This window comes from Eublepharis macularius, chromosome 7 (assembly GCF_028583425.1).
Source record: "Eublepharis macularius isolate TG4126 chromosome 7, MPM_Emac_v1.0, whole genome shotgun sequence".
Lineage (NCBI taxonomy): Eukaryota > Metazoa > Chordata > Lepidosauria > Squamata > Eublepharidae > Eublepharis > Eublepharis macularius.
Window position 1 is genome coordinate 95,347,599 of NC_072796.1, and position 15,082 is coordinate 95,362,680.

The 15,082-nt window shown below is 39.8% G+C and overlaps 1 protein-coding gene across 1 annotated transcript in view; it reads left to right on the forward strand.

The window, feature by feature from the left end:
• C7H8orf34 (chromosome 7 C8orf34 homolog) overlaps positions 1–15,082 on the forward strand; it is a 151,207-nt gene that overhangs the window by 20,007 nt on the left and 116,118 nt on the right. Inside the window, exons 2-4 of the mRNA XM_054985159.1 lie at positions 3,263–3,410; positions 6,239–6,370; positions 12,236–12,364. Coding sequence (XP_054841134.1) covers positions 3,263–3,410; positions 6,239–6,370; positions 12,236–12,364 — 409 coding nt within the window. The remainder of the gene's footprint in view (positions 1–3,262; positions 3,411–6,238; positions 6,371–12,235; positions 12,365–15,082) is intronic.

Consider the following 15,082-nt stretch of genomic DNA (forward strand, 5'->3'; position numbering starts at 1 on the left):
CCGGGATGTCTGCGTTCATGGAGCAACAGACCCGCCCAAAAGTTGTGGCATCTGTGAAAAACATGCGTTCCACAAGCCACCTGTTCACGAACGCTGAACAGGGCAAGTCTATGTCAAATTTACGTCCATTTTTTAGTCTGTGCCCACCTCCGATAGAGAGTATTATATAAATATGTTTTTGAATAGCTTAATACATAAATATGTTTTAAATTATATATAAGTTAGACAAGCTTATTAGTATCGATAACACTTGCTTTGGTGTAATTTGTTCTTGAAACTAATTAAGTAGAATGTAGTTTAGTTTGCTTTTGAACATTTAAATGTTGCTATTGAGAGAGTACTTACATCAAAACTGAAATAGCTATAAATAGTTATATGTAAACCAGAGTGGGAATTATCTTGCGGGGTCCCACAAGACATTGGTAAGGGGATAGGGAGTGACTATAGACTTCACTACTATTCCTGTATGATTCTACTGGGCAGACCCTATGTTGTTTAATATGTCAATCTTAGAATTATGCTGTGTTTCAGCAGTTCTTCAACACTGTATTGGATTTCTGCTAGTTTTACATCTTTGCAAATTTGCATGTATATATCCTATTACATGTGCACTGAAATGTATTTGAGATTGAATGTGTAAACAGTGTAAACTGCCTTGAGTCTCATTGAGAGAGACTATAAATAATGTAAATAAATAAATAATGTGCACCTGCATTTATATTAGAAATGCAATTTTGTGTTACATATGATTTATGTACTTCCGTTAGTGTACATATACAAAGTACAGCTCTCTTGCTGGAAGAACTTACTGTCAAAATTTAAATTGGGGCACAGTTGAAAATAGCAGAAGCAGAGAAGGACTGAGAAAGTAATTAGATATGTATAGTTTTAAGACTTGTGAGAACTGATTTTATTTCCATCCTGTATGACAAAACAAAAACTTGAGCAGAACAGTAAATCAGTTGCTTCCAGTTAACCTAGAGATCAATAGAGTAATCACACTGGTTTTTATTTTCTCTTTTCGGCACAGTGGAGGTGGCAAAGATTAATGAACACGGTCCTGTTGCCTTTTATCTTGTGCACATACACACCTGCCACCTAGAGCCCACACAATTGAGAGTGCCTTTCCCAGTTTCCAAGGTTAATTTTTCTGCCTTATTAATTATCTTCTGTCCCACAAGCTGTGCCGTTGAATAAAGTGCAGCAGTTTCCATATGGACAAATTGGTCTTTTTAGCCTGTTGGCCATACTTCAACATTCTGCTATTTGATATGCACACAGAATTCTGCAATTCAATGTAAGAGATTCAGTGTTATTGTGGCAAAATTAAGACACCATCACTGGGCGATTACATGGATTATTTCTCTTATGGTAATATTTTCCCTAACAAAAATATAAACTTGCCCGTGATTTATTCAAAATGTTATAGTGCAACCAAAGTCCACAGTAATGTACAGATTCTTAACAGTTTATTTAGCAATACTGAATTTGCAATGTTTTGGAAATACAAATATCTATTCGGAAATCTGATTAATGAATACTCTGATTTACTTCTCAGTTTTCTACCAGGACACTAGAAGAGATGTAAAGACCTGAGGAAAGGGGAAATTTTGAAAAAAGGCACCCTCCCCATTTTTTTTGAAGGAAACTGGGTACTCATTTTACTGACCTTGGAAGGATGGAAGGCTGAGTCAACCTTGAGCCGGCTACCTGAACCCGGCTTCTGCCAGGATCAAACTCAGGTCGTGACTCGTGAGCAGAGCTTGGGCTGCAGTACTGCAGCTTACCACTCTGAGCATGAAAAAGTGCTCAAACTTCTTCAGTTCTTCTACTGAAGAAAAATTGCCTAGGAAATATTTTCCTTTTTGAGTGATAAAAACTGCCTTTAAAAAAACTGAGGAGTTTCTCGATTTTGCCATTGGAAAAATTGGGCAATGATGATTTTTTTCTTTTCTTTTTTGGAATGAGTGAAATGAAAGACAAGGTTTACTCAAACTATGTAGTGTAAAATGTTTATTTAAGTCCATCTACACCATTAGATAATGATATATACTGTAGGTATATAGATATATAACTATATAACTATACATACTGTATACAGAAGAATGTTGGATTTAAAAATGTAAATAATACTGCCAATAATTAATATGGTATCATGTGTTTATAATGATAATACATTGAATAGTTCAGTATTTTCAATGTTAAAAAAGTTTAGCTTAATATCAAAATCCTCTTAGAAGATTTGAGTCTAGTAGCATCTTGATGACCAACAAGAAGGTTTTGAGGATATAAGCTTTCAAGAGTCAAAGTTTCTTTCAGCAGATACTAGTATCACAATAGGTAACCGTATTGTGACCATGTGAGTATGTTTCTGTCCAAATAATACACTTTCTTTTGTTTATTAGAAAATTTGCTTTCTACTTTCATCTTTTGCCCCCCTCCCATCTTTCCTATTGGAAAAATTAAGATACATGTTCTGTGGTAGCATAGGGGTGCAGAAGTTTGCAATTATTTCTCAAATATTGGGTATACTTAGGAATCCCAGATACCTGCCAGTGGTGGGCAAACTCCCATGAGTTTGCTCCATTTCCTGCTGATCTGCCAGCAATTTGTGGGAGGTGGCAAGCCTCCCAGAGGTTGCTCATCACCGGTAGGCACCCTGGGAACATGTGCAGAGCACGCACCCCCAGGGGTGTGTGACAACATCACTTCCTGAAGTGATGTCATCACGCTGGCAGCTGGTGTGCTCTTGCACTTTGCTAGTGCCAATTTTGGCCCCAAATGGGCCAGAATGAACCCCATGAGAAGCTCACGAGCACACCTGTGGCTGGCATGATGGTGTCAATGCCTGAAAAGGATCATGGGAAAGGCACAAGGTAAGTGCCAGGTCCCACACCTCCTGCCAGGATGGTAAGGGGACCTGGCAACCTTGAGTATACTTGCAATTTTTCTTGTGGACAATGAAGACATTTATACTTTTAAATTCCATAAATATGCCAAATAATACAATTTTATATGCTAACTAAGTTATAAATGAAACATTTTATGTTGGTCAATCATTAGAAGGAGTTGAGAGACTTGATAGGAAAACAAGTATTGTGCATATTTCAATTTTCCTCCAAAATGCCTGAATTTTTCTCAACAAAATAGCAGAGTGGGTGGGTGGTGGGGAGGAATGGTTTCCCCCCATTGGCTTAGCATTTTCTGAAATTGTACACCTCTAACCAGGACAAGAAATGACTTGTTAACTTTTCTTTTGAAGGAATTGATGACCAAACTGATCACAGAGACACCTGACCATCCAATACCATTTCTTATTGACCATCTGCAATCCAAACATGGGAGTCGTAGCCAGCTTCAGAGAACATTGTCTGGATCTGCTGCTCTTTGGGCAGAAAGTGAAACTTCAGGTGAGCAAAATGATAATTACTGATTAGGAAATTCTAAAATGAATGAACTAGTAAAGATCACTTACAGTCATTTTAATTCTTTTCCACATCTGTATTTCACCTTTCCTCAAGGCAATTAAGGACATTGTACATAGGATTATTCAACCATTTGATGTAAGTCTGATTATGTGTGCAGCCTAGCCAGGTCACCAGTAAACTTTGTGATTGAGCATCTAGGTATCATTTTCATCCCACTTAACATGTCTTTTTATTATTTATGTTTACCATTAAATTATCTTTAAATTGTGGACTGTTTAGGAAACTAGGGGATGTAGTAGAGACACATGGCATACAAGGTCAGATATGCATGTGCCTCTATTACATCCCATTATTTCTTTAACAGTACATCATATAAAAATGAGGATTTTTAAATTTGTAAGTAGACATAGAAGCCTCTGATTCTCATTAGGGCTGTGATTTATTTATTATTAGCTATTTATTTTAAACCTTTTAATGCTCCCTTTCAACTCCACTTATAGTTACCAAGGCAGCAAACAGTAAAGATATTAAAACCAATTTTAAAAATACATATATAATAGGGGGGACTTGTGGGAGCTTTGTCATGTTCCTTCCCCCATTATTTCTTTCCTTCCTTGAAAGCCTCCGTAGTGTCTCCCTTTTCTCTGCTTCCTTCTGTTCTTTCCACCCACCCACCAACCTAACTTTATCTGCTCCAATGTCTTCAGTTTCCTTCTTTTCTTTCCCTGACAACCATTACCTGGGAAAACTCTGCCTAAGTTGTGCAGTGCCAACCTCTGGGCTGTGCCCAGTTGTGAGGTGCTGGCCAGGTTGGTCTGGGCCCAGTTGCACAGTGCCTGCCTCTGGGCCAGCCCAGTTGCATAGTGGGTGACCTGTAAGTACTTGCAGGAGCTCCTCACTTCCTCCGCACTAGCCCCCATGTCCTCACCTTTCCATGCCTCTTCTTTCTCCAGAATGAGGATCCAAGGCAGCCTATACCATTCTTCTCCCTTCCATTTTATCCTCACAACCCTGTGAGGTAGGTTAGGCTGAGAGTATGTAACTGGCCCAAGATCACCAAGTGAACTTCCATGGCAGAGTAGAGAGTTGAACTTGCTTATTCTTAGTGATGCATTTATAATCTGCCTGTCTTGCTGGGATCCAAGGCAGATTACAAGTATGATTAAAAAAAAGTTTCAGTCAATCAGTAATTACAACAAAACATCATAATATCAAGTCAATCATTAAATGGATTCCAGATATTTTAACAACATCTGTAGCTAACAGCAACATTTCCTAGCAAGACAAAATAATGCAATTTGCCCCGCTAGTCGGAATGAGAGACAGACACAGTATTTGGGTTACAAAAATGGGCCGCTTTATTTAAATTAACCAACAACAAACTTCAACTATGGCAAGGGCCTAACTGGCGGTACAGGTCAGTCTCTGGGGTCGCTCCGTACCCCGCCCTGACCTGTCTGGGCGAGACACCCACTGCCCCGGGTGTGAGCCATCAGTCCAGTGGCTGGGACCCAGTCTGGCCAGGCAAGGTGGTTCCCCCCTGCAAAGCAACCCAACCGGCCGAACGGCAGCGGGGGGAGACTAGCTTGTGCATGGGTTCCCCACCCAGGGCATCCAACCACATAGCTGTACTGGACGGCAGCCAGCCACATCTGGTAGACCCCAATTCCCCACCAATGGGGAGGTGCCAAGGGTGCTCGCTGGCCCGCTACAGATTCTTCCCTAACTAAACATCCTGCCACCTGTGACATTAACTCAGGCCCACAAGGCCGATTAACCCACCATTCTTCCAATGCGAGGTAGGCGAAAAAACTCCCGCCCAGGAGCCAATCAGGGCGGAGAGACAAAAAATTCCTACCTGGCCCCAATCAAATGGCAACCGGCTAATCCCGCACTGAAATAGGGTGAGGTGGGTGGGCCGAGCACAAGGCGAGACTGACGCCGAAGAGGGGCGGAGGATCAGCAAATGCTGCCTAACTCCGCCCCCAAGGCTAAGCCCTTGAATAGTGGGCTAACAGCCTGCCTCCATCCTCCAGCGAGGCAAATGGCTGCCACCGGCCTAAATGGCTATGCCATTGGCCGGCTGGCAGAATTATCTGAGATTGTAGAGCAGGAGAAAAAAGAAGTGCAACACATGCCAACATTGTCTTCTGTGTAAGGCAACAAGACAATCAATGTAGGCAATACTTTTTTCCTAATATGATTTGCATGTTTTGCAAAACAATAAAAGTATGGGGACCTTCCTAATAACCTCAAGCAGAAAGTTCCACAGTGAAGGAACCACCACAGAGAAAGCATAGGGTCAGTACCTTCAATCATGTCCAAAAAAAGGTTGAAACCAATGAAGATGGACCAAGACCAGTTGGGATTAACAATTTAATCCCAGTTGTTGGGATTAAGCGTCAATTTATTATCCATCCCAAATACAATTTCAGGCACTGATTAAGGTTTCTTCAGCCTCCCAGGGAAAAGAAATCTACTTGCAAGAATCTGATCTCAGCCCTGTAGAGAACAGTTAGAATTTAAATGAAGGGATATATTTTTTAATACTATTAACATTTGTCTCTTGAGTTGTCATGTATGTTTTATCACAGTTTATAGCTTCTTAGTTGCAGAAAAAGAGCCAGACCTATTTGTTCAACAGTAATTATTTCTATAAATGGGAAACAAATAAAAGCATTCAATTTTCATGACTATTTTTCATGTATTTTTCTGAACTGTTTACTTTGCCTGAGAATATAGTTACCAAGTTATGTTTTGCATGTCGATATCAAAAGCAATTGTTCAAATACAATTTTTTTCTCCAATAGAAAGCAAAGGAACAAGAAGGGATTTCAGATGTTATGATAAACCCTGGCAGACAAATGCAAAGAAGCCTAAAAAGTCCAAAAGTGACCTTGCTGTATCCAACATTTCTCCTCCTTCACCAGAGTCCAAATCGTGTAAGGAAGTTCTAGCATATTTAATAACAAATTAATTCTTCAAAACAAGATTGTGGATCTTAAGAACTGAAATAGGACCATAGCAGAATTTCCTTTTAAGTTTAAATGAATGAAGCAGACGGTTCAGTGTTGGGTGTGCATTATTGTACATATGGTTTCATTTGTGTAGAATTTATTTAAAAAAATTATACTTGGGGAACATTCTTTTTAATTAGTTAATTATTGTTTTCCTTCATACTAGTCTCTGTGATAATTTAACAAATGCAAATGTTGGAAAAATACTGAGTAATAAAAATTAATAAAGATAAATCAGCTTCAAAATAAAAAAATGTAACACTGCTATTACTGTAGATCTGCTAGATGTGTTTCATTGTATGTCAAAGCCCAAGCACAGGATTTACTTACTGTATGATGTACTAAGGGACTATTTGGGTTTTTGAAAGTAGCTGAAAAAGGGAAGGACAAATGCTGTAACATCTTTCACAGCTGACCCATATTCTTTCCATCTCAGCATCTCTGGTAATCTTTTGGAAAGTGTGTGTAGATGTGGAGATTCTTAGCAGATCTTTCCCAGTTGGCTCTAGTTCCCAAATTTCTTCCCTTCTCAATATTTCTTACAAATAATAAAGGAGACAGAGCATGCTGTAGCGTTAGATTAGAATCTGGGAGATCCAGCATCAAATTCCCACGAGGCATATGCATTTCAAAAAATTTGAGTCCAGATTTCAAAGAGAGCATACTTTTCATTATTCTGAAATTTCTGGGGCCTCATTACAATTTTTGGATTTTTTTCATGTACTTTTTTGGGTCCTGAAAATTTGGAACTATTTTTCCAGTTCCAACTCTGCCCTGGGTTGGAGAGGATGGTAAGGAGAGAGAGGAATCTGGCCCCGCCGAAAAATTGTTTCGATATCTCCTATCTCTTTAAATGGAAGCCCTGCTAACAGCTGATGCTGCTAACAGCTGATAATTGGTTGGGCACATGCCAGGACTGTTGGAAATAATGGGGCCATTATGAGCTGTATAAAGGCAAGTTCTGCCCATCATAAATAGAAACTCCATTATTTTCAGTACATGGCCTCCTGTTTAGGGACTATGTTAGTCATCATTAGTTGTTAGGTGAGGCTTCTAGTCCTTTTAAAACGTAAAGGGATTGAGACACTAACAGCTGTATGATTGCCAGCTTGCTTTCTCTCAAACCCCACTCTTGTACCCTCCCCTCCCCAAACACTTCTGAAATTCACTGTCTGTTTGAATGTAATATTCTAAACATGGTAAGAGCCAGATGGATTAAGCCCTATATCCAAGAGGACCTAGGAAGTATAGAGGACAATTTGAGGCTCCTTTTAGCAGGGATGGATTTTAATACCACTTTAGCAGTAGCCTAGTTTCTCTCCCAATCGGTTAAGGAAAAAACTTAACTTTTTAATACTATACAGATTATATATTAAAAGACCTTTTCCTAATTTAACTCTAATTCTAGTGTAGCACTGCTCAGAGCCAAATAGTCTGTATGAGCAGTATCATTAAAGTAAAACTTAATAATAATAGTAATGTATTGTCGAAGGCTTTCACGGCCGGAGAACGATGGCTGTTGTGGGTTTTCCGGGCTGTATTGCCGTGGTCTTGGCATTGTAGTTCCTGACGTTTCGCCAGCAGCTGTGGCTGGCATCTTCAGAGGTGTAGCACCAAAAGACAGAGATCTCTCAGTGTCACAGTGTGTCACAGTTTTTCCACACTGTGACACTGAGAGATCTCTGTCTTTTGGTGCTACACCTCTGAAGATGCTGGCGAAACGTCAGGAACTACAATGCCAAGACCATGGCAATACAGCCCGGAAAACCCACAACAACCAATAACAACAACAACAACAACAACAACAACAACAACAACAACATTTGATTTATATACCGCCCTTCAAGACAACTTAATGCCCGCTCAGAGTGGTTTACAAAGTATGTCAATTATTATCCCCACAACAAAACACCCTGTCTGGTGGGTAAGTGGAGGACTGGGTAATCAAACCTGGCTCTCCAGATTAGATTCCCGTGCTCTTAACCAGGGAAATTAAATTTTTCACATATCACAGAGATGAATTTTTGGAGTATTTTGGATTATTTTGAATGTCCCTGAGCTGACCTAAACCAGCTAATTTTGGGTTAAATTTCAGCTTGGATATTTTGACTAAATGCATACTCCTAATCTCAACCTGCCGTGGAAGCTTGGCTAGTAATTCTCTTTTAGCCTCCCTTACCTCTCCAGTGGTTGTAGGGAGAAGAGAATGATGTAATATGTTTTGGGTGAGAGAAAAACAGGGTATAAATATCTCATTCAATAAATCCTGGTCTGCCTCTCTGCTGTGAACTTGGTCTGTTGCTATCTGAAACATCTATGACCTGCCTGCACTACTGCCTCTGATTGCTCAAGAGTTGTATAGTCTTAACATCTTTGCTGCTGTTGGATATGTTTTTAGGGTTTTTAAACAGAGTTTTATACTTGCATTTATACTGTATTTATTGTTGTTATTTAATAATGTTGTGTGTCCTCCTGAGCCTATTCTCAGGGAGGGCTGATTAGAAATTTAATAAATTCAATCAATCAATCAATCAACAGCTAATATAGCTAGTCAGTATCCTATGGTCCTTTTTAGGTCATCTAGGCAGATATGACACTTGCTTGGCTGTGGTTAAACAAGAACAGAGTATTGGTTCCACATCAGTACTAAGTTTTAGTTGAGTTTCACTTCATGCATCTTAACTTCCACATGATGTAATTGTGCTTTTTCTTTTTTATATATATAATGAATAGCAGATAAATAGCAGATTTTGGGGTACAAAGGAGTTATTGACAGTGATGTTCGATTTCCAGAAAAATCTTAATTATTTGGTGCACTGCATAGTGTGTGAACTGATTTATCATGTTCATTTGACTTTTACTTAGAAAACATAATTTTTGAAGTACTCATCATAATTTTGTGTTTGTGTTTGTAATAGCAACAAATTATTGAACTGAAATACTTGACTAGGAAAACAAGAAGTCAAGTGGGGTTTAGATGTTATATTCAATCCAATTCAAAGCTTTGTGTGAAAATTGTGTGGGAATAATACTAGTACAAAAACATTGAGAAAGTCAGAACTAAAACCCCAAGTAGCATGCCAAGGGAAAGATTTTCATGGGACATATCAAGCTGGCTAACCTGCCAAAAAAGTCTATTTCTCAATATATAAGTAGGTAACAGGCTGATTGATGCGCTGAGAACAGATTAATGCATGTGAGGCTGCAAGATCAAGTCATGCTCCCTGCAGTGTAAGACTCAGGAGCAAATTTCTCCATCCTGTGTGAAGATATACCTTGGAACTGAAAGCAGATGGAAAAGTGGATGTGTTGTCCTATGATAACCAGCCTTGCTGAACCAGTAATGGAATCGTTCTATCCATTCTCCCATCATACGTTTTGCTAGAGTCATTGGGAAGGGGATTATACTCCTGAAACCCCTCTATCTGTTAAACAGTGCTTTGCCACCTTACAGCAGACTTTGCAAAAGGTGTGGCAGATTGCTCAAGTAGCTCTGAGGCCAGAGAAAAGCAGAAAGCCTATTTTGACAGGACTGAAAAGCCCAGAACACTGCAGAAGAGAGGCCTAGACTTAGTATCGAGCCCTGAAGATGCTGACAAATTGGATCTTCACTGGGTTGGGCCCTTTGAAGTTGTAGAATGCTGCGATAGTAATAATTATCAGAGACCCTGCAACGGTGCCAGAATGGGCTGCTGGCAGAATGCTGCTACCAGAAGCAGGAGCCTGCCAGGATGCCTGGCGCCCGTCCCCACAGCACTCCTCACCTTCAGTGGCCTGATCTGGTGCCAACAGGGCCAGAATGGATTGCTGCTGGGCGCAGGAACCCTTCAGGGCACCTGTCTCTGCCTCCCCGGTGGCGCTCCCTACCTGCAGCAGCCCAATCCATCTCCGATGGGGTTGGAATGGGCTGCTGTTGGATGCAGGCGTCCATCATGTTGCCTCCCCCCCATCATGGTGCTAGGGAGGAGGCAATACCAGGCCCAGCTGCCTTGCCCTCCCCTCGACCAAATCGGGGTGTGGCAGAGGCGGCAATGCCTGGCCCATCTACCCTGCCCTTTCTAGAACCCATTGTATTTTCCCTCCACAATGGGCTTTGTTACTAGTTATCAATAAACTGAAGTTTTACATAAGTCTGTGTCTGGATTCATAAGTTGTACCTTGGAGAGAACCCAGACACTGAAAAGTCTCACAAAACAAAAGAACAGGTACCTTCCCTCTGCCTATGATCTGGAGTGGCTGTGGGCAGTGCCCAGAAATAAGAGTTGGGGAGTCCTGGTTCGTAAAGGGGGTGAGAGTTAAAATACCTTTATACCCAAACCATAACAAATCTAGTGTAGATATATGATTTAAATGCTGAGTACAATTCATTTCTGGAATTAAACATAACTGATTCAGGTAATATGATGGGGTGCCATGCTGACCTTAATAAATGGCAAAATACAAAGCAAGAGAAGGTCAAGAGTATTAATAAGGAATTATCCTAAATCTTTCATGAGAAATTACTATGATGATTCAGTAATAAATAATAATTTATTACTTATTATTTATAATAATTTTTATTAATGAAAGTTGATGTAATATGCACATGGAACTTCTTGGTGACTGCATGTATTTCAAACTCTGAAGTTTTCAGAAACTATGTTCTTTACATTGTTTTGAAGCTGCAACAACGCCACTTTTTCCTGATTTGTTGGCATAACACAAGAATGCCCAACTTATGTAGTAAGAGCCTACCTGCCAGTTTCCTGGTGATTGACACTGATGTGGAGATAAGCTGCTCTGTCATATCTTTTTTCTGTGTTCTGGGATTCCCATGTTAGTTCAGTGGCATGGCAGGAGCAAAACTCAAGCAAGTGCAAGATCACAGAGTGTGGCTCTAAATATTGCTCTGGTATTGCCACCAGAAGCTTGTGATATTCTTGTGTATTATGATGGCCAAATCTCAATTGATTGGACTTTTATGAGACATGTGCTTCTCTTTCCACTTTATTACATTGGATAAGGATGATGCTATGGGTTTTGTCTCTGATTAGATGCTCCAGGTATGTGTGGCCTTTTGCCCTTTGCCCTGTGAATCATTCAGTAATGGCAGCTTTGGTTCAATTGTCAGCATTCCTTGCCATGGCACCACTAACATTATCAGTGTCCTCCTAGAAGCATCTTGGTTCACGAGCAGCAGGTTTTATAGTAGTTTAATTAGTAACATTGAAATGAATTTATTTATTTTAATCCATGGACCAATTAGTAACAGGTCACAGGAATTCTCTGTGGTAGGTCCATTCCTATGGAATGGTCTACCCAAATGGGTACAGTAGGTGTTCTGACTGACTCGTTACTTTCAAGAAGGGGTGTAAGACTGTCCTGTTCCAGAGGGCATTTACTGCAGGATAAGTCATTTTAAACTGTGTATTTACGTATTTATTTAATTATGTGGTTTGACCTTTAACAGGATTTTTTTAAACAGCGTTCATGTATTGTGCTTTCTTGCTGTTTTAGCCACCTTGAGTTTGTAAAAATAAGACATGGTATAAATAATTGAAAATATTTGATAAAATTGCATGATGATGAACCAGGATAATGAAGAAATTAATTCATGTTCACAAGCATCAGTCAGTATTGGTAGAAACAAATCTTTGGACAGTTTTTGAGCTTCACTTAGCAATGTTTATCAACCTAAAAGGGGGTGTGGAGGACCTTAATACTATCAGATCTATTATGGCGTTTGTACAGGTTATTACTGTTCTGTTCATTTTTCAAACATGACATAAAATGATGCTTTATTGTATTTAGTGCCAAGGTCAATAGAACACCCAAAATGGGACTGGAGAACAAAACCAGAGAGCCATGATTTTGATGAATTAAATCATATCCTTCAAGAAAGTAAAAAGCTGGGTAAAGCACTGGAGAATCTTTCTCGAAGTAAGTGGACTTATCTAGAATGCTAGAATGTTGTGTTAATGTTAGCAGCATACTGATTACTTATGTCAGTGCATGTGAGTAGTAATGCTAGCACCACTGAGACAGTGTATTTGTGATCTGCACAAATGAACTCTTCAAAACCTTGCTTAAAATAAAAGTATCCTTGGTACCCATAATGAGGTTGAACTCCTGCTTCTAGGCACTGAGAGACAAATCAAGATACTGGATTGGATTCAGTGCAGAATTTCTACTTGCACTGGAGCTCCTGCTCAAGCAGAAATGCAAGGAAAGACTGCAGTAGCCGGTTGTGCCAAGTCAAGTGTATTGTGTCCCCACTTGTGTTTCTGCTGGCACAAGATTTTGTGTGCATGTTTCTGATTGTTCATTGCTTGATTTAAGCCATTGCTTATGAAACAGTGGCAAAAAGACATTACTTTGAACCAGGGCAACTTTTTACAACACAATGGTATCTTGCTCTATTGTTTCTGGTCTAGTCTATTATGCAATTGATCTTTTGTGGAACTTGTGGAGACACAGTAATTATTTGAGTGTGAAATAAACAAACACTAAGTAAATGGTAAAAAATAACTATGTTACTCTCACGCATGCCAGATTTATGGGTGAAAAAAAGATCTTGTGATTGTGGTGTCTTCTTGAAATGTGGACAGAAGTATTGAATTGTTTTTGAGGCCATCTGCTGGCAATTTAGAAAAATGCATAAGCATAGATTTCTTGCTTTGAGCACAATAATCTTTTAAATTTAAATAAGTTGTTGCCCTCACTGAAAGGAAAATAATATTTATAGCTCCTTCCCTTTAAATAAAAATGGCCAAGGTATCACATTAAAATCATGACCCATAAGTTTATTTGAAATAATTTTACTTTTTCAAGAATTTAAAAATACTTATACAAATGAGATTTACAGTTCCTTCTAATAAGAATTTGTTTTTTATTTTGTGAAAAAGCCTTTATTGTTAGCCTTGTGATAAAAAATGCAGGGAGTTGGATTCAGGGCAGCATTTCCCTGAATGCAAGACTTCTACATGTGTTCTGGTAGACTCTGTAGAATTAATACTAGGTTACAGTGGATATAGAGTATATTACAGTAAACTTACTTTATCCATTAGTTTGATTGGGACAGATGGTAGCATGAACAAGAATAGCTGAGTCAAGTGAAGTTGAGTAGCCAGAATCTAGAAGAGGTATATCAATCAAGTCAAAGTGGGATGTGGCCTAGAAACTAAGAAATGAAGAACTATGGCAGGCTAGGAATGATCTTGCTGAGAGCCAGCATGCTATAGTGTCTAAGGGGTCAGGCATGGATCTGAATTGGGCTTGAAAGGAGTAACCAGTACTCCTAGTACCTTGGCCTATTTGAGCTGTAGCTGCAGATTGAAGCCCTCCAAAATCAAATAACATCACGGAAATATAGTTAATAAGTTTTATTAGAAGACTTGAAGAAATTACAAAATTCTTGTACAAATTACAAATTTCTTGTACAAGATGGGAAAGAAAATAACAAAGCTACATAAATACTACACAGACTTTGGTCCTCTGCCACAGATGTCACCTTGTTAGACTAGAAACACAAAAGTTCAAGTAGGAATCTAAAGTCCAAAATACAGAGATGAGACCTGGACTGACACCCAACTGGTAGTCCAGTTTAAAGCATAGAAAGGAGTGTAAATGATCCAAACAGAAGCAAGACAAAATGAAGACCCTTGCTCGATGCCAGGCTGTTGCAGCATGGCCTGATCCAGATTACCAATTTGTATGTGTGGCCATGTTCCTCTGCAGCTGGAACACATTCATAGTCAAAGTAACTTACTCTTACCCAGAGTTCCTTGCATGAATGAGATGGAATGTGCAAAACTCCTACTGGTGTCTTGGCCTTGAAACTCTCTGATCCAACGAACCTGTGTGACTCAGTTCCAACATGTACTTATTACTGAAAAAAACTGTAAAGTCATAGTGACTAGAGGTGGGCACGGTCTGGAAAACGGACCTAATTTTGACACAGTCCAGCCCAGTTCGTGGTTCGTAAACACGCGGTTCATGGGACTCACATTTTCACGAAAATTGGTCTGTTTGGGCTGGTCCATTGAGTCCAGACATCCTGGTGCTGATCTGTCAATTTCCTAGGCAAAGGAGGATACATCTGCAGACCTTTTGCAGACCTTAAAAACTTGATAGCCAGTGCTGCTTGCCAAGCAGAGAGCTCTCAGTCTAGAACGGAGGGGTAGACTTTCTGCAGCCAATCTTAGCCCTCAAAACCTTGATAGGCAGCTCTGCCTACCAAGCAGAGAACTCCCATTCTACAACGGAGGGGTAGACGTTCTGTAGCCAATCTTAGCCCTCAAAACCTTGATAGGCAGCTCTGCCTGCCAAGCAGAGAGCTCCCATTCTTCTCTATGCGAGCAAGAAGCAAGAATTAATTCCCTAGGCAACAGCTGGGAAGGTGTCTGTGTGGTGAATGACGAGGCTCTTACCCCACCCTTTTCTGTTTGATTTTGCCTCATTGCAACTTTTTGGTGCTGCTAGCCAACGCACGTCAATTGGCGTTTGAGACTCCTAGCATCTAGTGGAAGTTTCCTGGGGTCTGCGGCTTTATTTTATTTATGTCATTTATAGTCCACCTTTCTCACTGAGACTCAAGGCGGATTACGCAGTATGAGATTAGTACAATCAGTATCAAGGACATTTCAATACAGTATCAAG